The sequence below is a fragment of the Diorhabda carinulata genome, chromosome X (assembly GCF_026250575.1).
Source record: "Diorhabda carinulata isolate Delta chromosome X, icDioCari1.1, whole genome shotgun sequence".
Classification (NCBI taxonomy): domain Eukaryota; kingdom Metazoa; phylum Arthropoda; class Insecta; order Coleoptera; family Chrysomelidae; genus Diorhabda; species Diorhabda carinulata.
The window spans coordinates 51,568,375-51,595,599 of record NC_079472.1 but is presented as its reverse complement, the minus strand read 5'-3'; the positions used below and the strand labels follow the sequence as shown (position 1 = coordinate 51,595,599).

Below are 27,225 nucleotides of genomic sequence, written 5' to 3'. Positions count from 1 at the left end.
GACTGAAGAGAGATGATATAAGTATGAGTGATCTTTTAGAATGATAACATACAATAATTTTATTCATTCAATAGTATCTATCAATAATAGATATCTTCAGCACCAAAGTTCAACAATTTTTGTTATATGTAATTATGTTGAAAGATTACTTATTAATTGCAAGTGTGAATAAGTGAAACTATACTTACGTTGGAATATGATTTTTAATTTATCATACAGTCACTGCTTTGCACGATCGTTACATTTATACATATTGATCACAGCGTTGCCGTTGTTTTCCAAAATTAGAGAAAATAAAGAGGAAAATAAATTAAACAGTTGTCTTATTGATTGTCCTATTCGTTTTTCCTCTCGTTTTCTGCATTTTGTCTCGTGGTAGATTTTTAACACGCTTTCATTAGGTTCACCTCTATGTTTACATGTTAACTGACTTTTGGCCTTGTTTTTGCTCCAATTTGTACGATCGGATTCAATTTAAGCTTTGCACTTATGTCAAAGACTGTCGACAATGCAATAATACGATCAAAATATCTTATAAGTAATGAAGTAATTTTTGTATCCTTTGAATGAGAGTAAAAAATATAGAGCTAGTGTGTGAACTACGTAAGCGCGCAGTTCCAGATTTTCAATTTGTGTGCGTTGGGTAAATGGGAAAATTAAGAATACAGGAAAGTGAAGACGTACTTAGTAAAGAATATCGTTCAACGGAAAAATATTTCTGACGACCCTAATCCGAAAAGTATCCCACGCTTTTTTAATTGTAACATCAATTTTCTCAATAGTAATTTTATTCTTATGACAAAAATTAGGTTCAACGCTTAAGTTTGATACTTACAAAAAGAATGTTTTTTCATTTTTAATAAACTGAATTTTTACTAATAACTACTACTGTCGTAACACGATTCATCTTCTACTTTTAAATCATTTCATACAATCCAAACTCTTCCACTATTATATTATTGAATCATGTTTTAGCAGTGTATTCCAGTCATCATTATTTGGAATTGTTTTTAGAAATTGTGTAGTTATTGACAACATAAATAAAACTCCTAGAATAAAAACGTGACATCCCTCAGTCGCCATTTCTCATGAATTACTTTTATAGCGTGCGCGTATATTCCTACGAAAGTTTTTCCAGTCGGATCTCTAGGAGAATGGTGATGAATAGTTTAGGAGAGTGCACTGGGTTATAGCAAACAGAGTGACAGATAACAAAATATATGGCCATATCTTACCATTCACAACATTATATGCCTTATTTGTTGTGAAAATTTTCAGTGAAACTTGACATCTTTTGAACTTTTGTCTGTACAGAAGTTTGATTTTCATGAGAACGTCTTGTTGCTATGACAGCGTCAATAAAAATACTGTTACTTTCACTGACAGTAGAAATGATACTGAAGCAACTTTTCTGATTTATACTTCATAACTTATTATATTACCGTTAATTTTCAATATTAAAATAATGAATTTCTTGTTCATTTCAGAAACTACAACCAATTTTGAGCTGCTGATGTAGACTCAGAATAACGTTTACTTGTATAATGTGAGATTATAAAAAGTTCATATGCCTAGGGGTAAATGGGGTACTACCGATCAGCGGGTAATACCGATCAAGGCGAATTCAGTTGAATTATTGTATTCTTGTGGAAAATTATCCATCGTACGCCTGGCGGAGGTTGATGAGAGCTTATACGAGAGCCGTGTTTTTTTTTTCAATCTCCGATGGGCTATAAGTAAAAAACCAGTACATATAAAACAATAATTTTATTACCAAAAGATTAGTACACTTACGGTACATAATCACCGAAGAGATCGAGACATTTGTCATATCTTTTAATGAGCTTTTCAATAACCTCTTCAAAGAAAGTTGCCTTGTAATTTCCGGAAATTCTGTAGATAAAGCAGTAATGGTGAATCTGCAGTTTTATTTGACCATTCTGTTAACTCGTTGAACTAGGCCATCTGAAACGACAGATTTGCGTCCTTGGTCCCCTTCCTCGTGCACATCATTACGGCCATATTTAAACTTTCGACACCATTCACGCGCAATACCATCACTCATTCTCTGATGGATTTCTGCAGCATTATAGCCTTCAGCCTGTAGAAAACGAACCACACTTCGCAATTCACACTTGGTCGGAGCATAAATAATGGCGGACATGTTTACGTGGCCGTAGAACATCACCGACTGACGCCTGAATGCTAGCAATGGCGAGTGTGTAGTGCAAAAGCTTCGCAGACGCTTACACTATCATCTGCACCTGCTCCTGCACGGAGCGATCGGAGGTTGAAAAGAAACGGCCCTCGTATATATTATTGCGCTACCTTGTGTCGTTGGTAAGTTATGGTCATTTCTTTTTGCCATTTCGATCCGCTGTAACATTTTGACGAACTTCTTCTAAAGTAAGAGCCATTTTGAACTATGCTTTCTATTCGTATTCATTATAAACATCACTGAATATAGTTTGAGCTTCAATTCTGATATATCATAATCAAACGTTTTAAGTTACTTCCTAGTTGTCAACTTTTTGTTGTTGTTGATATGCTCAATTTTCATTGCAGATGCCAAAAAAAAATGGAAAAGCGCAGCAACTAAGGAGAGTTAAGTAGGACAGTCATTATTCAATGTCTTAGCATATAAATAAAATGGAAACTCAATTTGCTTTGCAAGTAAACAGTTAAATATCTCTATATGATAGAAAAATAAAAAGTATTAAAATAGGGCCAAAATTGGATAGAAGAAGTACATTTTGCTAAGATGCCGAGAATACTATGGACACAAAAATAAAATTCATCGCAGATTTATTTTATGGTTTGGAATTTTTGATGTTCGAACTCAAAAATGAAACTAGTAACATCTACAATGTAGGGGTGAAACAGGCATATCGACTGTTCAAGATCTAGGATTCATTATTGCATCAAAAAGGAAAAAACGTTGTTGTTGGATCTGTTACGAGCTGGGAACGGGAAAAAACAATAACAGTTATATGCGCGGTAAGCGCTGTAGGAACTTATATTCCTTCAATGTTCATTATCCAAGGAAGATGATGCCACACCTCTTCTTTTTAAAGATGATCCTCCTCGTGCAATATATCACTGCTCTCAAATGATTGTCAAATGAATTTCTTTTTGTGGAATGGCTCAGACATTTCATCAAACACTCGAGTGTTAGCTCAGAAAATCGTGTATTATTGTATTAGACAACCCTGAGAATCACATAACTTTGTAAGCTTATAATTTATGCAGCGTATCAATGTTGTCTTTTGCCCTCATGGATCCCACAGGTTGCAAACATTGGATGTTACACTTTACGGATCTTCGAAAGCTGCATTCTGAAGAGACGTGCTTAACTGAGTATCATTCTATATGATTTGGCGTGTAAGGTTTGGTATTTCTGTTTCCCAATCAACTGGGATATATCCTATAAACCCGAATATCTTCACAGATGAGGATTTCTTAGCTTCAGATATTTTCAAAGAAGAGTATTGTTATGCTCGTTGTAAAAAATATTTCAACACTGGAACATGCTGCTAATGCTGTTCAGCTTAAATCGACAGTTTCGCAACAAATTACTGATAATAATTCTAATTTCAGTCGAGCTATTGAAGGAGCTTCTTAGATTGAGACAAAAGTTCTGAATGGTTACCTTGAGACTGAATCATCTGAAAGTTCGCTACATTGTAGCTCAACTTCTTCGGCAGGTTCAAGGAGTCCAACCAAAGGAGAAACATTAGATGAACTCATTCCAATTCCACGTATTTCTATCAAGCAGAAAACTGAAGGTAGAACCAAACATCACTCAGAAATACACAAAAAAAACGTTTTAGAAGAGAAAGAAAAGAAAGTTTAAGCACGAACCAAATAATGGTACGTTTGATTTGAAGAGCCCTAAAAATATTACTAAATACTATTACTAATATTAGGTGCAATTTTCATCACATTAATGTATTTTTGAACAAGTTCAAGAAAGTCAGAGGTTATCACGTAATATTTCATGTTCAAAGAATCATCGGGTAGAAATGTGCATGTTTGTCTGGAAATAATTTGTATTTATTTTATTGTTCACTTCACAATTGAGCCTTCATTGCATGTGCAAAATATTGTCGAACACTGTAGGCATTATTGAATAGAGAATTAATGGATTTAATTACTTTCATCATTCGACCACCAAAACTATGATTCCTTATTCGTGAAGTGATTACTTAGTATGCAACAAGTTGTTTCACCTTCTAACTACATTGATTGAACTTTTAATTTAACACCAATTTGTGCTACATTTGTTAAGGTTACAGCCCTACCAATTATAACTGAATTGGATATAAAATGATGATGATATCTGGAAAATTTATTACAGTAAATCAGTCTCTCAAGTCAAACAAATCTGTTACAACGACCAAAATAATGTTCAAATTGGTAAGTACAAAAAAATTTTTAAATATTGTTTCGTAGTTAAGTTTAACTTAAGTTAACAAGTAGAGATAATATGTTTTATTTCAAGTTTCTTATTGTTTATATAAATTTACTTGAGTTTATATGTGTAAAAAAATAAATCCTTCAGTTGTTTCAAGCCGATGATATGAACCGCTCTGATGAGATGCAACAAGATCGAATCTGGCTAGCGGATTACACTTATCTCCTAGCAATTGCAGGCCGTTAGAAATGGATCCAGCTTGAATGAATTTGTATGATATTTATTTCGAATATTAAGATTCATATTAAAATAAATTTCATTCTTTGTTGCATCGTATTCCACTTTGCTTCCATTAAAACCGAGTTGATTTCAGAACGGGGTTTTCGATCAATCCCTAAAATTAATGGATATCATCTAGTGTAAGAAACCAGGCGAACCTTTTGTTTGCTGTATGTATATAATGCTCTCCTCTCACCATATACTTTAGGTGGTTGGAGTGCGTCTCATACAACGATTGCTTTCAACAACTATGTGTTGAAAACATAATTGAGATGTATTGTTTGTTCTAGTGCATTTTAGCTGCTCTCTTGGTTTTGTCAACCGCTTCTCCAATACCTGATGCCAATCCGGAACCGAAAGCCGAACCTAAACCACAGTTCTTAGCAGCTCCCGTTGTTGCTGCTCCAGTGGCCTACACATCTGAATATGTAGCTGCTCCTCTTGCTTACTCAAACTATGTTTATCCTAGCGCATATTCTGTATATTCACCTTACGCCGCTTCCTATGTTGTTTATTAATTTTAATATAAAATGTAATTTATGATTAGTAATAAACGGTAAATGATTATGAAGATGATTGCTTTTCTTTGAATATCACCATCATGCTAACCTTAAACATCGATAATGGGAAAAACTTAACATGATATAAAACAATCATATACTTTTGTGTTCTAAGTAGAGTTACTTTATTCTAAATGTATATGAATTATACTATCTATTAAATAGGATAAAATGGATGTAGCTGGATATAAAGTTACAATTATTCCACACTACTAGAATTATAACGAGGTATCAAAAAATATATAATTAATAGTTATAATTCATATGAGGGTAGGTAGGTTAAAAGAAGGACAAATCGATGGACACATAAAAAACCTGTGAAGAATCCTACAAAACCCGCACCCATTGTGGTAGACGATTTCATAATAAACTCTATTCGTAGAAATATCTATATACAGACTGTGCCACGGTAAACAGTAATCCCGAAGTTTGACAGTATTCATTGGCTTTGAACAGAAACACCGAAACATATCGATTATTTTAAAGAGTATATAATTTCACGATACAGACATCTGTAATTTGCAAAAACTTTGTGGCTCTACTCCTCCATATTTTCAAATAGGATATATAACGTCTTTAGGAACGAATTAAGATAGATTCGTATTTTTATATTTTTTGGAAAGTTGGAAATAAATATTATTTGTTTTAGAGTGCAATTTATAGTTTGCTTATATATCAATAGATTGATGAAAATTGGATTGAAATTGATTCAATTAAAGACATGTATAATATTTCTAAATTATTATTGAATTAATAAATCAGATGTTCAAAATTCTGTCCATGCAGTTCCATACAATTCACTGTTCAATATTATGCCGATATTTACAGTCCAGGGGTGTTAAATCAGGAAATATTGCATGTCATCCTATGAAGCCTCTATCCTTTGCCTCGGAAATCGTTTATCAAAATATTACCTATAATGTGTAGGAAGATAGAGCATCTATGACATTTTCGATTATATGATGTCTGGATATTAATTAACGAGACTGTGCGCCTAGAGGGTGCCCTAGATATGTAGGGTATAAAACGAGTAGTGCGTTGGGTATCAAGATATTTTGTCTATGCACTTATAAAGAAAATCTATCTCAAATTTCTCGATAAATTGAAAAAATAATTCGACTGATTGCTATAGATTTTTGCAAGAGACCTATGGGGACAATTCTATATCTCGTGCGCGTATTTTTATATGGTGTGACCGCTTTAGTGAGGGCCGAGAGAGAACTGAAGATGACCAGCGCCTTGGTCACCCTTTGATTGTTGCAACTCCGGAAACAGTGACAAAAATCAACCAAATTTTGCGTGCAGATCGTCGAATGAGCAGATTAGATTAGATCCATTGTTTTTGTCATTGAAAAAAAATCATAATAATCACATCGATTACAGAATACAATAATTTCATCCCCTAGTATCTATCAAGATCATTAGGTTAAACGATTTTTTTCCATGGAGGCGTTCTGAAAATCGGAGTTTCCTATATCGCCGGTGTAAATACATTAAAAACTTAATAACTATTGATCCACGGAAGATGCTGTTGTATATATGTATACTATAACTCTGGTTATAGTGTCCCAGAAGAGTGTTTGCCGGTCTCAGCCTTTGTAGGTTATGCCAATAATTGGTTTTGCTCCTATCTACCTTCCATTCCAGTGCTTTTTCCATTGTTCTGTAGCTCATACCACTGAAAGGTTCTAGTCTCGTGAGGTGCTTGTTTGCCCCCGCTTTCTTTAGCGAGCTTATCAGCTATTTCATTCCCCTTCGCTCCAGTGTGTCCCGGAATCCATTTTAGGGTAATTTTATTTCTCTTGCCTAGCTCGTTTAATTTTTCTAGGCAACCCCGAACGAATTTGGATTTTATGATATTGGAGCTTAGAGCTGTAATGGCCGCTTTTCTATCGGATAGGATGATGATCTTTTGTTTGCGATATTTCCTCTCCATATTGACCAGAACAAATTTTTCAACTGTATACATTTCTGCGGGAAAAATGCTTAGTGCGCTGCCCAGGCTTTCAGAATGTTTGGTTCTGGGCTCGGACACTCCTATTCCAGTTCTGCCTGCTGTTTTTGATCCGTCCGTATACCATTTAATGGCATTTCTGTACATTTCTTGTATTATGTTTTGATCCCACTTGCTTTCAGAGTTTATCAATGAAATGAAGTTTTTCTCAACGCTACACTGTTTCGATGCAACGTCCTGAGGCATGTTCCAGGGTTTTGTGTTGTGCAAAATTTCATGGCCCCAGTTGCACATGAGCAAGCCAGTTTTTGTACCTTTGAGAGATTGTTTCTTGTGGTATTCAGACTAGTTCTAGTACCCCATATTACTGCCCCATATGTGATGATTGATCTCACAATTGTCATGTACATCCTCCATTAGATCTTTGGGTTACAACACCAATTCCTCCCTGCAAAGTTTCTGTACACAATCACAGTTTTTGTGACTGGTATCAAATTAAATGGAGTTGAGTCGCGTAATGCTTCCTAAACTATTTTTGTGAGATTTATCAATCAATTTTATCCACTTCGATTTGGGTCTTCCTCCCGATAGCCATTTCATTATTTTTATTCCTCTTTCAAGCTCCTTCCCCATTTCATAATTGATCTGCTGCCTATATTCATTTTCATTTCATTTTGATTGGGCTTTATATTGTTTTTATTACTTTCCTTTTCGCTACTCTCAATTTCTTCCTAGTTTGGTCGTCTTATTTTTGTTCTGTTTTTTTTAGTAAACATTTCTCTTTCACTGATATGCTTGATGAGTTTCTAATATTTGTACTTCGGTTGCTGATTATTCTTAGATATTTATTGTTATGAAATTTTCCAAATATTGAATCACCCTTTCTCATATAGATTGTAATCAGTTTTCTCAACTCAATGTAAACATTTATTTTATTCAAAATATTGAATTACAAAGTAACCACGCTGTTAGAACCGTGACAATAATTTTTTCCAACTGGCATTTTTTTGTATTATTTTGAACCAAAAAAGAGTGTCTTTAATTTTTTATCCAGCTAAATAATTATTATATTGTTTCCTCGTTTTCTCAGCTTAACTAAAAATTTGTTCATCATACCGTGGACATGAAGAAATAATTGTATTCAGAAGTCGTACTTAATGTTCAGTTGTTCATATATGTATGCAAAGCAATGCTTCACCTTCTAGTATATTTTGACACATTTCATTAATATTTTGTAGAATGAAATAATTTGATGTAATACACTCAACAAAGGTTACATGAGCCCCACTTATCATACCAAATTCGTATGATATAAAATCGTTGCAAGTCTATGATCTTTACAAACTAAATTTGTTCACATACCAACATCGTTACAGACAACAAAGTATCTCAATATGTTCAAATTGGTAAGTATTAGAAAAAGTGTAATCTCTTTTTAGAGTTAGCTTAACCGAAAAAATTTAATCATTTTGAGTAGTTATTTTCTTTTTCTCTTTTTGATATTTCTCTGCAGTCACTAGTATGTTTCATACCTTTATAAGACCAATGAAACGATACCAATTTTTTTGTATGATACTAAGGCGGTTAGGTTAGGTTAGGTTAGGCGGTCTTACTAAATGTAGCAATTTATCTGTGGATTAATGTATCAACTATGAAGATTGTTGAAAAGTAGAAATAAGTCAGTTAAGGTCTACTTCAAAAATTACGTGGAACTATACAGAAAAATGTATCATAAGACAATGAAAGCTGCCAAATATATTTATTATAATAGGAGATTCGCCAATTCTCGTAATGTTTTTGAAGAAACATGGTCCTTTGTGAATGATTTAAGAAATAAGGCTTCTTCATCGAGCATAATCTCTACTTCCCCTCAATAATTACTTTGTGAATGTAACAAGACATTTATCAAATTCTATAACTCCTTCTCATGATCCGCTTTCATATCTTCCTCATGCTAATACTAATTTACCCAGTTTCTTCCTTATGCCTGTAGTTTGAGCAGAGCTACGCAGTACAATTAATGACATCAAAAATAAATATTTATCTAGAACTGATGGACTTCATCAAAAATGTTTTTGAGTCTGCTCGATTGCATATTAGCTTATCACTTTAATTAACGTTTCATTTCAAAATGGCACTTTTCCCAATTGCCTTAAAAAGGCTATAATTATATCTCTGCATAAAGGAGGAGATAAAAAACAAATTATCGCCCTATTGAACTCCTTCCGACGTTATCTAAGATCATAGTAAGATTGGTCAAAAAAGGCTTTTATCATTTCAATTTCAATTGAAAATACTTACTACCTATCAAATTGGATTTTTAATTAACAAATGCACGAATAATGCTATATTCTCTCTCCTAAATTATGTCTACTCTAGCCTAAGGAGCCATTACTCCACTACAACAACGTTTTGTGATTTTTCTAAGGCTTTCGATTGTGTTAATTATATTATTTTAATTGACAAATTGCAGTACTGGGGTTTCAGGGGAATACTTCTCGCTTGGTTTAAGTCATACTTTATCAACAGAAATCAGCTTGTGAGAGTTGATGTCTTCTTGCAAGCCAATATAATGTAGAGTGCTCCAAGGCTCAGTAATTGGCCCTATTTTGTTTCTTCTGTTTATAAACAAAATCGTCTATCTATACATCAGTGGTAAAAAATATCTGTTTGCAAACGACATCAGTTTCTCTTGGAGCAACCATGATCTTACGGCACTTCATAGGAGCATATCTAGTGACCTAATCACGTCGTTGAATATGTAAAATACTTAGAGCTTGTTGTGGACGTTTCCTTGAAATGGGAGTTACATATTGCCACCTTATCTAAAACATTAAGCTCCTCCTGTTTTGCGCTGAATTCAGTTTCCAAAGAACTGAACTCATCCACCTCTTTAACAGTTTATTATGCCCTTATTGAGTCGCATCTCGGATATGCCCTTCTCTTCTGGGATACGTGTGCTGCGACTCAATTTGACTCAATTCAAACTAAAACAAAGCCTCTTAGATATTTACTCGGACTTTACAGCAAGGCTAACTGCAGGAACTTCTTTAAAAGGTTCTTTTACGCTTTCTCAATTTTAGAAAGTCATTTTTTAGTCATTACACTTAGGAATACGGAGCACGACCTTTACACCTACCTACTCCACGTTCAGAATTAGTTTAGGGCTCAATATTATGCAACGCAAAAAATATATATATTTACTGGAAAGTGTCTTCTACTTTGTAAACGACTTCTATTCTAATAATAATGTTGAATACCGGGCATGCTGCATACTGGTTCAATTTTTGCTATAGACTTATATACATAATATTACCTATTAGTATTACCTATAATTTTGTTACTCATTGTGGTTCTGTCCTGTATATTGAAATTTTTTTATTTGTAATCTTTATTCAGTTATTTTTACGTTTTTCTTAGTTTTTACAAGCTTTTGTCTACAAATTGTAACAATTTTCTGACAATAAAATAAAGCATTTCTCTCTTTCTCTATAATGATAAAGAGCAATCAGGACCCTTGAAAACATATGAAAATATGCAATCATTATGCTATAAGTGATAATTTGTGAGATTTTTCTCACTAAAACTCTGACAATCCATACTTTCCGCAGTATTTTTATTTGACACCTCGTAGCGTTATTCATAAACGTGATATCGTTCATATATTCCCGTGTTATTGTTATGGTAAATTTTCACAAACATCTTGGCTCTTGGATTTTTGAATAATTCATCTATTTTTATTTTCAAACCATTTATATTGGTCAAGTTTGCTCAATACATATATAAAGTTTTACATATTTTCTATTATTTTACTAGCATATTTTTGAATATATGTCCTGCAGTTTCTTGCTGTTTCATGAAATAATATCATTTTTCTCTATTCTGTATCATCAACAATGAGTTATTAGTTATTTCACAATACTTTTGAGTTTTTGATGGTCTAAATAACTTTTTTTTCGATTTTTGATAAGTGATTAATTTCACTAGTTCATATAAATGTGATTGTTTCGATATGAGATTATTGCAATCAGATTCACCTGAAGTCTTGGTTATTTTAGTGTATCGTCTATAAAATATTTCACCGTTTTCTTTATTCTGCATTCTTGAAATTGATTTGTTGAACGAGTTCCTAGCATTACTCATTGACGATTTTCATTTCTTCACATTTCTATTTCGAAGGTAATCTAGAACAATAGCTACCAAGACCAAGAATTAAACCTGAAGTACCTCTTCGTAAATTTGAAGCAAACGTATGATTCAATTAGTAGAAAATACTTCATTTGGTAACAATGACACTGAATAACATCAATAATAATGTAATTGTCGAAGGAAGCTTATCGTAAAATTTTTGAACAAAAAGAGGTTCTGAGAAGTAGTGGCATAGGAACACAGAGGATGATTTACAACAACAAAACACAAATATTTGCCTACGCAGATGATGTGGTACTTATCAGTAGAACTAAGAAGGAACTAGAGAAAATTTTTCTACTCTTTTAAAAGGAAACAAAAAAATGTGGAATATACATAAATGAACAAAAGGCCAAATTTATGGGGATGGAGAGGAATATAACTAACTTCCACCATTCAAAAGTGACGACAGCCAGACGACAGTATATAGCCAGAATGGTCGAAGATAGTTGGGTAAAAAGATCCTTATTAAGGGAAGGAGCGAAAAGGGAGAGAGGGGTCCTCGAAAAAAAAATGGATAGACGCATGTGGAGAAGATCTAGGAAGAGTAGGAATAGAGAACTGGCATGAAGCAGTCATGAACAAAAGTAAATGGAGGAGATTCATGAGCCCATAAGGCTATATATCTTCTCGTTGTATGTTTCTAATGTAACATGGTTTTGTTGGGTATTGATTTGTTTTGTTATATCTTCAACCTGTTCGTTATTTTCTTTGTATATTAACTGTAATAGTCTCTACAAATAATCAACAACATTTGAGTACTTCTAGTAGTTCAATGATATTTTGATTGATTTGTGAAACATTATAAATGATTTCCAATTATGGTTCCAAATAATTCAAAAATGTATCTTGTTTCTTCGATAATAGCAAGTATTCATAAACCGATTAAATATATTTACTGAAATTCGTTTAGACAATTGATAATATTATTGAATTTATTTTTCAGTGCATTCTAGCTGCAATATTAGCTCTCTCAGTAGCTTCTCCAGTACCAGAAGCGAATCCGGCACCAAAAGCTGAAGCAAAACCACAGATCCTCGCTGCCTATGCTGCTCCTGTAGTTGCCGCACCAGCTTACACTTCTGCTTATTCTGTTGCTCCTGTTGCTTATTCAAGTTATGTTTATCCAGGTGCCTATTCTGTATATTCGCCGTACACAGCATCTCTCTTAGCCTACTAGATTTGATGGAAATGGATCGCAATGTTTATTATTCTGACTAAAAATGTGAATGAGCCTGACAAAAAAAAAACAATAAAAAATTAATATTTATTATTCTGAACAATTATGTAATATTAATTCGAATGTTGTTGATTTATTCAAACGATATTTACAAGGACGAGAGAATATATGAATTTAAATTACATAGGAACCATACGATTTACTCCAAATTTTCCCGTGTATACGAGGAATTGTTGAGATACACATTGAAGTATTTTAAATGGAATAATGTATGAAAGAAGCATGAAATGTTAATAATAATATTCACGCACTTATCCTATAACTGGGAAAGGTGTCCTGGCCAGAAATGGTATCAAATATATTTTATATTTTCTAGAAGAGCATGGTACTTCTGAATCTGATAAGTGAGGTGAATATGGATAGACGAGAAGACGTGGACAAAACTTACGAATCAAAAGCGACTTGTGACATGACGTATTGGCGCATTTATCGCATATTGTTTCCTAAACGTTTCAGTATCCATTTATGCAATTTCGAATATATATTCTTTCAGTCTGGCACACATATGACACGCACTCTTTTTACTTGCAAATCACCGTGAGTTAACAGATGATTGTAGAATTACTCATTATTTTAAAAAATATTCCATTCTAGCAAGTTAATAATGTGATGATCCAATTGAAAATAAGTGAAAATAGTGAAAAATAAGTGACTTAATTGCAATTTTGAATTCTAATACAATAATAAAGTTTTTCAAAGCTCAAATAAGATCGTTTATCGGACTTTTGGAGTTGAATGATTTTCAATGAAATTTCTATGAATTTCATTTTAATCACTCTATCCTCATCTAATCATGAGTCAACTCAAACAAAAGCTTAAATATAAATAACAAATTGGTCATAGTTACGACGTATACATATGTGCTTGGCGACAAGTTTCCTAAAAAGTATCTCAATATCATAATGAATCGCCTCGTAGTAGCTTCAAGTTTGAGAATAAGCGAAGAAATGTAATCTTTCATTTATTCACTGTATAATCGTAACGAATACTTCACTCTTAACTTGACGTAGTCCTTAAAAACCATTCGAATTATGCTCTCGTGATTTTTCGCCGATTGTGTCTCCTTATTCAGAAATTAAATAATTTTCGAAGCTCTGATAATTGAAAAATTTTATCAATATCAATTAAAATTCAACATAGTTCTCAAATTTCATAGACATTTTATGTAAATATATAATATTTATATTAATTACACCATTAGTTTCAAAGAGAAAATATTTTCACTATAATAGACCATCTTTCAACCCTTTTACGTAGATAATGGAAGACCTTTAGATACCATCATTAGGGTTATTCCATTATTAGGGCTATCTCAGTTACTTTTCTGAAATATATTGAAAGCCTGAGAAAGCCTCTGCGAGAAACACACACACAACGTAAGTAAGTGCCTTGATTGTAACGTTTTAACCCTCACTTCAGTATATTGTGAGATTTTCGTATTCATTTACACTCTATTCGTAACTTCAACCAATAAATACTGTCTCTTACGTTCTTAATATATCTAAATACACTACACTATCTTATAATAATTCACTCAACTTACTTGAATAATTTATTCAAATTCTTCGATTACTTCGCTAATTTGTTCTGTTTACCACTACTATTTATTATAAACTAAACTAAAGTGCGCTAAATAAACTCCTTATTTATCCAAAAATAATTTTCCAAATATCTGGAAAATAAAGAAACAAAACAAATAAAGAAACCTTCCGAGAAATTATTCAAAAGAAACAAGTTCCTATAAAAACAAAGATCAAACGATTTCTGGGTATTTCATCAAAGGCCAAATTCTAGAATTCTACCATATCTAAGCAGGATCGGCTCCAGGACGGAGATTAGTTCGTAACACTATTCTATTGAATTGAATTAAAAATATAACGGAGGATGCAGTACTTGTTCCTATTTTTAAAATAATTTCGTTGGAGAACTTTCAAGGTGAAGGTGAAGGAGTATATCTAGCTTCTCATCGATTTATTTCTTACTTGAATTAACTGGAGTGATGATATCCATCTATTGCTGAAAATTTTCTTTAGAAACACGAGTATTACTGGGTCCAGTTTAATTCAAATAAAATCAAGTAATCATCGATAAACCTACTTTTCTCGAGAGTTAATACGATAATATTCTACCAACAGTATTTAATTATTTTAATAATAGATGTTTTCATTCGGATTTAAATTATTTCAAAAAAAATACGTTTTCATTTAAGATTTCCTTGTCATTCGCGGATTTATTGGAACCATCATATTTTGTTCTGCTAGAATATCTATATAATTTTCTCGATACAATTACAACTCTTTCTGTACTTCTATTTGATGCGGTCACGTTTATCTTTCTATCTGAAGCACAATTACGAGCCCATGAGCCAATTATACGCCTATGAGTAGTTAGGTATGAGTTGTTTTCAGGAACATTCCAGATGCCCATGTGCTGATTAGGTAAGTAATGAGCAAGTTTCTAGGAAGTCTGTTGTATCTCGTGCAGATATTCCAAAAATACTTGAGAAATGGTTAGAACAGTTTATTGATGTAACTTCCATCAATTGTTTTCATAAACTTGTACTAAATACAAGCTGGAACACTCTAATTAACAAGACTGTTAGGCTGCTTTTCAGTAGTGAAAGATGTTGCAGAGCGAGGAGTTAAATTTATGCAAGACTACAACGATTTGTTAACAAAAGATGACGGACAATTTTTCATTCAAATCCTAGATGATTATAGAAGGCATTATAAATACGAAAGAAAACTTACTTGAGGCTTTATGTGAAGGAACCGGAATATTAAAATAACTTTTGTACCATATTATTTTTAAATAAAGATATCAAATCGAATATATTTCATTTTTTTATTCAATAGACTAAATCAATTGCGGAAATTTACAAATTTAGATTTTTGTTTATTGTTAGTTGGACCAAATATTGTTATTTTCATTGTTTTTAGTTCTATGATTTTTTATATTTATATATTTATATATATCGTAGGTATAAAATTGTACTTTTCCTGAAATATATCCAAAAAAGATGATTATACCGAAAAATTTACTTAGATCGTGTAGAGGCAGGTGTTGTTTTGAATTAAAAAAAAAGTTCCCAGTGTTTTTTCATAAAAAAAGCATTCTAAGAGCCGTCGCAAAAGATTCAATTTTTAACTGCCACCCTATACGACATTAGTTCCATTCGCATACATTCAATATTGCATAATATTTGGCTGTCAAATTTTGTGTGCGTTGGATACCGCATATTCTCACATAAAGGTTGTGTCGATTGGTGTAAAGAAATGCTGAAAAAACTCAATAGCGGTGGCGATCAATCATGAACCTAAGCATATGAATCCAAAACTAAACAAAAATCGACTCTATGGCTATTTCAAAACGAGCCAAATCCAACAAAACTTGTTCGCACACTTCGAAGCAAATGGTCGCCCGTTTATTCGAAATAACTGGACATGTCGCCACAGTTCTATTATAGCCACGTAGGATGTTCAATTCTGAATGGTAGACTAGCATGTTTATCAGAAGTGTTCGAAATAGTAAGGAAACCAATCGCAAAGAACGAATCAATCTCCTTCAGAACAGCACGAACTTTCACACATCAGTTCAAACAAAAACGTTTTTGTTTGGCACCTGATATTTTTTTCTTATTCCCGTAGATCAAAAATAAATTGCGAAATCAACGGTTTACTACACTTGGAGAAGCGATTGCTGTGCTCAAATCACATCACATATTTCGACAATTGGTTTAAACCCAAGGAAAACTATGTTAACCTCAATGAAGAGTATTTTGAAAAACAATAAAACTTTATCGAATCATAAATATTTGTTTTCATTTATCTATCTTAAAACTTAGGTAGCAACCGTCGTATTATCCCTGTAGGGTTCACTAACATAGCGTGTAACGGAAACTTTGGACTCTAGCTTCACACGGTTATATAAATTCAAAACAATTAGAATCATCAAGATTCACTATTTCCTTTCGGAGATGTGGTCTAGTTTATATACGTTCTTGTTGGCTAGACTTGATATGTAGCTTACGCTCCTTAGACGTATACGAGAAGAAGAAATTGATTGCTCCAAATTAACGAGTCCTATATAAAGGTGAAGCATTAAATTGAATTAACAAATTGCGAACTAATTCACATGATACAACTGATATTTTAATCGTAAATAATTTAATGAAACTAATTCCTAATATAAAGATGAAGTGGATGATGAAAAAAATAATATTACGATTGATAATCTATAACCCGCGTTTTATAACAGTGACATTGAGTTTCTCGCCATTTATTCTATTTATAGATTGATAGTGAGAGATTCGCGGATTATAATCCAATCAATCAGAGGGATAAGTGCCAGGGGTAGTCTTAATTAGCCACTCTAGACTAGACTCAGGTCCAGACAATGTGACTACCACAATAGCTAAACAATATGAAATTGAAATGATATTCAATACTAAAACCTACATTTAAATTCTATTCTAAAAATGTGATTATAAATATTATATTTGGATAGAGGCTAATATTGAGTCATAGGCAAGCTTGTAGGATTGACAATTTCAATCTACCTTCAGTACAATTTTATGATTCTAACGAATGCAAGAAACTCCTCCGATATGAATGGACTCGATCATAATTCCTCAAGCAAAGCTCACATTTGCATCATATCTAGACTAAATATAATAATTATTAACACGTTGACTGCCGACTACGAGATAACTCGTAGGTAGCGATCTTTTCAAGGACGCCAACTACGAGTTATCTCGTACTGTATTCACTTGCCATTCTTGTGTTGCTACGATTAAACTCGTAATATATCAGTGCTAATATCGATAGATGGCTTCTTGGGAAAGAACAAAAAATCAATGTTGGCTTGCATAAAAGACAATTTATTTGAAAAGGAACATAAAAAATGTAAGTGTAAGAATTAAGTCAAAGTACAGAAGTATAATGATATTTACTGTTTGTGGAACTTTTTAAAACAACCTTCCACACACAGAGCTGGCTTTTCACTACATACTGGACAGTAATAACGCGTTTCTCGGCGTTTTTTTCCTTGGTTACATATGCGACATGGTTTCGTTGGACGCTGTTTTTTTTTTCGGTAGGCGGTAAACTCTCTAAATAATGGATACTTTGCAATTTACTCTTTTTCGTAACGTGTTGAATTTCTTGTCCAATCAATGTGAGCACGAATTCCTCTCTGAAGCGACAAGTCAGTGCAGGTGTGCCTATGAATAAACTCGTAATTGGCTTCCGAGAAGAGATTACTGTTTCCGACGCCAACTACGAGATAATTCGTACAACATTTTTTTTTTAGGAAAATACGTTTTTACTCTTTTATTTTATAACTATGCTCTAGATTTAGACTTTTTAATAATATAATGTAATAAAATCAAAATTTCATTTTTGGCCAGAAATCTGAAAATTACTGTGGCAGTCAACGTGTTAATATACAGTATCATTCATGTATTTGTATCAGACAGTATAGCAATTTATTCAAGAAACAGAATATAGGTCACATCATCTTAGAATAGACAGGTATTTTTAGTCATTGACATTAAATATTCGAATAGTGTAATGTAATTACCACCTAAATAAGATTGGTTAACAACTTTTTATAACACATTCTATCAAAAATAATATTAGTAAGACAAACATAAATAATTGAATTCAAAACGCGTATACTACTTATAGTTTGTATGCAAAGCTTCAATAGTATTTTGACATTATGCTATCAATATATTTTAAATTTCAATAAGTGAATTATTTTATTTAAGTCATGTTGAAGTACCCCCCCTATTACGAATTATTTTGGAAGATATAAATTCCACATGAATGTAAACTTCAATTATTAGATCTTGTTTGTTCACTCCATCGATACAATAAATTTTCCATACGACATGTTTAAATTGGTAAGTTATTATATAATAAGATGTGACTTGACAGGAAGATAACGTGAATCGCTAATGGTGTTTTAACCAACCATATTGTGATAATTTATTTACACGCTTATATTAAATTCAACTGCATGTGCGTTTGTGAGTTTGTTTGTTTGTTTGTAATTTCCCTTTATTACAGTTAGTATATCCCACTACTTTAATTGCGTTCGTTAGCCGAGCAGGCTAAGGCGTCAACCTCCGGTTTCTTGGGTTCAGATATCGTTCACGCTCTAAAAAGATGATTTTTTTTGGCAAATGTTTTTTATAAATTATTACTGCAAAGTTTTACATCAAAACTAATTTTATGAATATCTGCCCTTTGTTGGAGATTCACTATACTACCTGCATCAGTGTTACTTTAGAATTTAACACCTTCAATTCTAGAAGAATTTTGCATCAGGCACCTTTTGTTTGAGATTCATAATTGGAGATTTTTTTGACCATAAACTAACTAAACAGTGGAAAATATATATAATTTGAAAAAACACAACAAAAAAGCACATTAAACTTAGATTATTATTTAAAATAAGTTTAAATCAATACTGAATAGACAGTACTAGTAGTAGTGAAGGGCTTTGTTCTATATTTCTAGTACATCGAGCGCCTGACATTTTTCCCACAGTAATACGAGTATTTTTCATTCATTATTATATGAGCTTATTAAAAAATAGTATATTATTCACGAGTGTATAATCAGGTTACTATTCACTAGGTGAAGTTTAGTGCTACGAGTGCCAGCGAGTAGCATAAATCACCGAGAAAATAATAACTCATTATACGCGAGTAGAATACTACACCCTATCCACGACTACTAAATATTTTTGTTGGAAAATTTTGTTACATTATTATAAAAACTATTATTCTAACAAATTATTATTTATTCTAACAAATATTCCATACAATATAGTACATAATTATTGAAAATTATTATTATCGTATAATATCTCCATAATAATTAACACAAAAATCTATATATCGGTTTGAAAAATATTGGGTATCTAATGTTACGAAAGGACGGTATTTATTTATAGTTATCAATAATCTCTTTTGACAGTTCAAAATTCATATGCCATATCATATACATTTCCTTGACTTTCCCAGCAATATATTTGGCTACCTCAGCAACTTCTCCAATTTTTTCTGGTGTTAAAGAAAAGTCACTTTCATTTTCTGTATCCATTTTTAGTTGGTTTTTTAACATAATTTGACATAGACAGAGAAATTTATGAGTCAATTTTATTTTGGTTCAAAAATTATATCAATTTATAAATTTTTTCACAAACTTTGGTACTTTAAGAAATTGATATACGTCAAACACGTTAATGTCGCTGACAGCGCAGTGTTAATGTTCCGTGCTTTCTAAATGGAGGTTCTGGTTTCGAATCTGGTCTCTACTTTACCAATGAATTCATATATATATATATATATATATATATATATATATATATATATATATATATATATATATATATATGAATATATATTTAGTAGTGTTTCACATGCTAAAATTATAAAAACCGATTTTTTGTTTCAAAACAATATAATATAACTGAATCAAGAAAACATCTTACAGCAGTGATTAATGATTCATTAACCACTGCTGTGATTGATGGGTATTATTAAGGTCGAGCGAGCAGACGTATAATTGATACATTATACAACAGTCGAGGATAAAAATTATTTTTAACTTTTCAGTTTGATGTTCTTTAAAAGTGTGTTTTTCAATTTCTTTAAACTATATTTATTTATTCCATGATTATACACCTGTATTTTATATTTCTTTGATATTTTGAAGCGTTCTCTTTATTTGTATTTATATATGTTTCAGTAACTTTATCTATGAATTTTAGTATATGATAGGTGGATTTGAAGGTTTCAAGAGTTTATAGCTATTAATTACAGTACGATAATATTATCGATGAAATTATCAACTTGATATGTTTTTGTTTTGAGGTTACTCAAGTGATTGTTGTATTTGTTGAATGACAATTAACTTCAAGTATTGGCAAATGAATTAATGTTTCCAACTTCTTGTTGTAAGCACAGAAATTAGATTGTTCATTTGTTTACAATATGATCATTAGATTATGTGAATCTCCTGTACTTTTCGATCAATATTCTATTAACAATACTTAAGCTCATTTATGAATTCTCTTCGATCCATATTGACTTCCTATATTGTTCACGCTAGTTTATAAATGGTATGAACAATTGAAAATTGAAAATAAGTAAATTATGAACGAGAAACGGTTGAAAATTGTGCAAACTTGTTTGTTCAAATGATTGGGGTACTTGTACGTTTGCGAAGCGATATTTGAAGAAAGATACCTAAAAATGAGTCAATGGCGTTCTGCTTCAACACAACAACGCGCTTTGCTAAGTCGTTAGATTTAACCACCAAATGTATTCACGTAGGTGCACATTTCCTACAACTCCAGATTTAGAACCATGCGACGTTTCAAGAAGAAAGCCTGAACTTTTTCTAGTCAGAGATTCAGTTTTATTTTCTATGAATTACTTAACTATATTTTTCTATTGTCACTAGTATTTAAAGCACAATTAATTTTTTTTTATTTCAGTGCATTTTAGTTACCATTTTGGCTCTCTCAGTAGCTTCTCCAGTACCAGTAGCGAATCCGGCAGCAAAACCTGAAGCTAAGCCACAATATCTTGCTTCGTATACTGCTCCTGTGGTTGCCGCTCCTGCCTACACCTCAGCTTATTCAGTTTCTCCTGTAGCTTACTCCAACTATGTTTATCCTAGTGCCTATTCAGTGTATTCTCCTTATGCCGCATCCTTCTTGACCTACTAGATGTAACGGACTAAATATTTGTATTAATCTTATTCTTCTATTAAAAATGTGAATTCTATTGTGCCTGAGAAACTTTTAATAAAGAAGATGCATTTACATTATTATCGTTTCATTATCCTAAAAATTATAATCAATATATGGCGAGTTTCTTTTCGAAACTCACATGCTGTTTTACAACATTGAATTTTTTCTCCTTGTGGTTTCAACTGGCTACAAGGGTTGCTACTTAAGTTTTGAGAAATGGCAACACAAGGTGTTAATGGTATACGTACTCAGAACGTGTTGTAATATAGGTGCTCTATTTACATTGTCTATAGAGACTTTAAACATGTATCTTAGTCAAAAAATGTAATTAAATTGCGAACATATTCGGGCGATAATTTTCTACGACTTTCGACGTGGATTAATTCAACAGCAGTCAATCAACTCGTTTTAACTTTTGGTGATAAAACACCATCTCGAGCCATCGTTTTTCGCTGGATTTCCGAATTCAATCGCGGTCGTAATTTGCTACAAGATGAATTTCGTGAAGGTCGTCCAAAATCGATGCTGTAAGTAAACTGATATTGCAAAATCATGACAGACTAGGAATCATGGGTCTATACAAATAAACCCAAAATTAAATATTAATCGCCTGTGTGGATTTTTCAAGATAAGCTAAATCTAACAAAAGTTGCAAATGGTCGCTTGTTTTGTCGGAATAACTGAATATATTGCCACAGTTCCATTGGAACAGCTTAAAACGGTCAATTATGAATTGTTCACCATCATTTGCTTACCAGCAGTTTTCAAAAAATCAAGGAAACCAATTGCAGATGACGAATCAATCTTCATCACGACAATGCGAACTTACACACAACAGTTTGAACAAAAACGTTTAATAATACATAATTCGTCGTACAGTTCTCGTATTGCAAATGATTAGTGCAACTATATTATGTATCTTGTGAATTGAATAAATCTTGTTGTTGATCGAATTGTGGGAGTTATAGAAGCTGTATTCGATCTTGGGGTGTAGTAAGTTTAGATATGTAATGGAAGGATTGGTTTGCTAGCATGAAGTTAGGGTGCACGTTTCAGTAGGAACATAATAGCTAGACAATCTTGATTTTTTTTCTTCCTAGGGCGCCAACAAATCTATTAGTTATGCCAGTTTCCCCTATAAGATGAGCTGAGAGATTAACTAAATCCATAGCTACTTTTTCTGGTAAAAAATCAGTTAGAAAGGAAAAACATATCTTGCTCATGCTCATATAGAGTTTAAGGGTCTAACTGAGTTCAATTATCGGTAATATTGTCATATTTGGATACGTCGCATCATTCTGCATGACTAAACATTTGAGTTTTGAATCTATCTAGTTTTCTTGATAATATTCATGGAAATTATTTGCTCTTCCCAAGGTCGCCATAGAGAACATCATTGTTAAAGACGAAGTAGTGTAAGGTCGAAAGCACCAAAAAATATTATTTAGAAAAACTGAAATTTGCTTGATATTCTATACATTGAACTATTTATTAATCAAATGCTATTTTCTGGTTCATAGAAATTATGTCGTTCGAAGTAGTACAATGTGCAATGAACTCTTGGTTTTAAATTGATGCAATAAAATGGCTCAAACAATTCATACTTTGATTTTACTTTGGTCAACCCCCTAAAAAGTTACTGTTAAAGAAGTTCGAATAAATCAAGTTGCTTGATAATGCAAAAAATGGTTTGAAGTCCCAGTTGAAGTCTAAACCAGTTATTAGTAGGTATTGCCGCACAATACTCAACAAGAAAAAACTCTCAATATGATGAGCAAAAACGAAGTTTGAAGGAAATGAAATAATATTAATAAATGAAACTTGGCAATTGTGTCGCATAAACTGATAAGAATATAGAAAAAATTAATTAAACCAATTTGTTACTTTTTTAATGACTACTAATGCTTAATAAAATTTTTAGGAAGTCGAGAGGGATAGTCATAACGCCCAGTAAATAAGGCGCGATAAAATTTAAATTTTACAATATTGTATGAATTGGTGAAATTCGTACATTCATCATAACTCGTTCTTCTGAAATGTGTTGGTCCAGATGGCAATCTCGTTGCAATAAAATTGAATTTTATTAATGGGCCGACGAAACGCTATTAATATGACTTCTCAAGATTATTGTTGCTTTCACTTAATTTATTTAAGTTCCTTGAACCGTTTTTTCTTATGAAATTTTTTGGCATGAAAATCACCTACTTACTGTTCAGTCATTCATAATCACAACATGGTATTATTACATTCATGTTCGATTGTACCAACACAATGATTGTGTTATTCCAAATATGAATTTCAATATCAGCATTTTTGTATGTTCAGTAGTTGTAGCTCTTCAGAAAATGTAAACTAAAGGTCATTTTTGAGGTCAAGGTATTTTGAAATACGAAGAAATTACATACACAAAACCACGATAAATACGTACTGCATTTATATATATTTGTTATTAAATTACATTGAGGGTTAGAACATATTAGAACGCATAGAACAAGGATTAAAAGTTGATAAAAACGTAACCTTTAACGAACATAGAAAAATAATAATAAATATATAGAAATATATAGAAATATATATTCATATATATAGGATATATATGAAACGTAACGAGTGCGAAATACACTTTCCAACGAGTTATGTACATTATTTTTCCTACGACCACGTAAAAATTCTTCAAAAAACATTAAAGTCAATTAAATAATATCACACATGTACATTTGTGAAATAAGCTAATTTCTTAGGTGAAAATGAGTGCGCAATCTATCATTTTCATAAGTGGTCATGATAAAAGTATTATCATTCACTGTTTAGTATGGGACATAAATGAAAATAACTGGAACAAAAACCAGTATGTGGAAAATACTGAAGCGCAGAGTATCTGAACTCTGAACGCATATTTTTAACATAGACTTTTGAAAACGAAAAGTAAGAGGAAAAATATGTACATCTCATATATTGATATGAAACAAGTATTTTCTGAAGTATCACAAGAAAATATTTAGGAGATATTTCGTAATAGGGGAACCGGTGAGAGGCTGATAAGAGCTATTCAAAATATATACAAGAAAACAAAAACTTTCTAATCAACGAGAAAATAACATCCAAAAATATTTTTCAGGTGAAAATAGCTGCATGAAAGGAAAAAGTTCAAGCTTTCCCTTATTTATAGTAATAAAAGAGCGTGACAAAAAGTGGTGCTTACAAAAATATGAAATTGGAGAGAATGGCATAATGTGCATTTGCAGATGATATAGTCAGTTTATTAATTATGGAAAGATAGTTATGTGTTATATGGAAGACAGTACTAAAATATATAGTTAGAATCAATGAAATAAAACTAGAATAAAACAGAAATATGCTTATAGAAAACCTAACTGTAAAATGAAAATATGATAATAAATATCTAGAGATAGTGATAAATCAAATTATAGACAAAAAGAAATAAATGGAAGAATTGACAACAGTTAAATGTTCTCACTGAAGTTTTTTTGTATAAGAAATAACTACAGAGAAAAAATCGATGCATTGGTTACTATCAAGGTGTAGGCTCATGTTGGTTATATGCCCACACCTCGAAATTTCTACTTGATTGCACTACAGACTATCAGATGGCACATCAACTGTTAACCGACATTTGTGGCAGTTTAATCCTGATCTGAATTTACTTTTAAACTGGGAGTCGTGGCAGATACTCTAGGCTTATTTCCTATGCGCGTTTTATCAAAAACCTTTTTTTTGACGCGCTACCATACTTTGAAGTGGACTGTATTCGAGATGGTATAGTCCAGTTATTTTAGGTTTTATCTGTGGAGAAACTCCTAGTGAGCTCAATTTTTGTATACATCATTATGGTGCTATAATGAAGGGGTGGAAAATTGATATCGATATCGTGCCGACTAAAAAAGTTATGTAAGTCAAAAAGACAAGCAAATCAGTTTTATATTAAACGTAGGATATATTGAACATTTGTAAGAAATTGGAAAAAAACTTCATATATTACTCTTTATATGATTATAAAGATTGTTTGCTTTGGATTTGCATTTTGATGAATACGATTTTTTTAAATAGATTCACCATTCATAAAAACCTTCATATTGCTACGCATCGTATGTTCAAATATTTGTATCCATTTAAAAATCAACTCATGTATTGCTGAAGAGAATTCTGAGTATCATTGTGTCTTAGATTGTCTATGGTTAGTATGCAATACTGAACTTCATTTCTTACATAATGTTTTCCTTAGTATGGTTACAGCACTTCATGAATTAACTAAGGTTATCCCCTTTATATTGAATAGTTAATTTCAAATAATATAAATTGACGGCAGACCTAGATTTCTTATCAGTTGAATACCTCTTAATTACAATCAAACAAACGTCAACATGTTCAAATTGGTGAGTTAACAATTGGTAATCATGAATAAAGAAATTTTAGGCTTTTATGTATTAATGTCTTTCGAAATAAATATTTTTAGTGTGTTTTAAATATCATATCAAGTCGTTTAATGAGGTTCTTTTCTCATCATTGAAAAATTTATTATATTATGAAGAGAATAAATTTTCTCATAAAAGCTGGAGTGATGAACTATGAAACCATGGAATTTGAATCATACAAATTTTTTTACAGGAAGCTCTTAAGTTCACACATTCCTTTGGATTATACTATAAATTGTTAATTGAATGAAGCTTAAAATACCTAAAAATTGGCTTTTAAACATGCAAATTCCATTTTTCTCAATAAAATACATTATTTACCACCGAATTTTCTGAAATTCTAAACTGGCCAAAGAACCTCCTTAATCTTCATTTAATTTTCGATATATATTATAGTTATTCAAATACATAAACTGAAGTATATTGGTCAATAATCACTTTTCATTACAAATTCCATAGGTTCAAAATCAGCCTTCCTAAAGAAATTTTTCATTTGTTATTATTCATAATTCATATATTATTTGTAGAAAATTATATAAATCCAGGGTCAGCTCAATTTCAATTCCCAACTTATTCAAACAACAGATTGATTTCAACACAATCTCTATTTAATTCTTAATTCTCAACCATTATTCAAGCATGTATAATAATAATAATAATAATAATAATAATAATAATAATAATAACAATAATAATAATAATAATAATGATAATAATAATAATAATAATAATAATAACAATAATAATAATAATAATAATAATAATAATAATAATAATAATAATAATAATAATAATAAAAATAATGTCTTTTTTCACTCGTTATATTTCTGGTATTGTTCATTCGGGTCAAAATGTCCCGTTCAAACTTTTAGTGCAAAATTACACCTTTGAATTCTGGAGAAGTTATCTTTCGTTGTGCGTAGGCTGGTTCCGCTGCTCTATCTTTGTACATAATGCTAATTCTTACAATAGCATCTATTACCTCCATAAAATACTTCAAAAGGCTTTTATGTACAATACTTCTGCTTTATATGTTATCTAGTATTATGTCTAGGTCCTCGACTTCTAATCTCCATTCATCCTTCATTCCAATCAACTTATTATTTTGAAATAGTTTTATAATAATAACTTAAATGCTTAAATACTATCTGTGAAACTCAAAAAGAATTTTTGATTATAGGTTACTCCCCATCTTTTTTGATACGAAGTATAAATAATAGTTTTAACATATCTTGAACACTTTAACATTTATTTCAGTGCTTTGTAGCTGCTCTTTTGGCTGTAGCCGTAGCTTCACCGGTTCCCGAAGCGAATCCTGTACCAAAACCAGAAGCAAAACCTGATGTCTTAGCTGCATATGCAGCTCCAGTTGTCGCTGCTCCTGCTCT

General features: G+C 31.8%; 2 protein-coding genes across 2 annotated transcripts in view; one reads left to right on the top strand and one right to left on the bottom strand.

The window, feature by feature from the left end:
* Positions 1–27,225, bottom strand: part of LOC130901346 (monocarboxylate transporter 2-like) — a 392,606-nt gene that overhangs the window by 78,205 nt on the left and 287,176 nt on the right. The gene's annotated exons all lie outside the window — the stretch shown is intronic.
* On the top strand, positions 18,485–21,478 carry LOC130901348 (uncharacterized). The gene is made up of 2 exons (XM_057812660.1): positions 18,485–18,540; positions 21,147–21,478. The coding sequence occupies exons 1-2, from the start codon at positions 18,529–18,531 to the stop codon at positions 21,378–21,380; spliced, it is 246 nt and encodes an 81-aa protein (XP_057668643.1). The 5' UTR covers positions 18,485–18,528; the 3' UTR covers positions 21,381–21,478.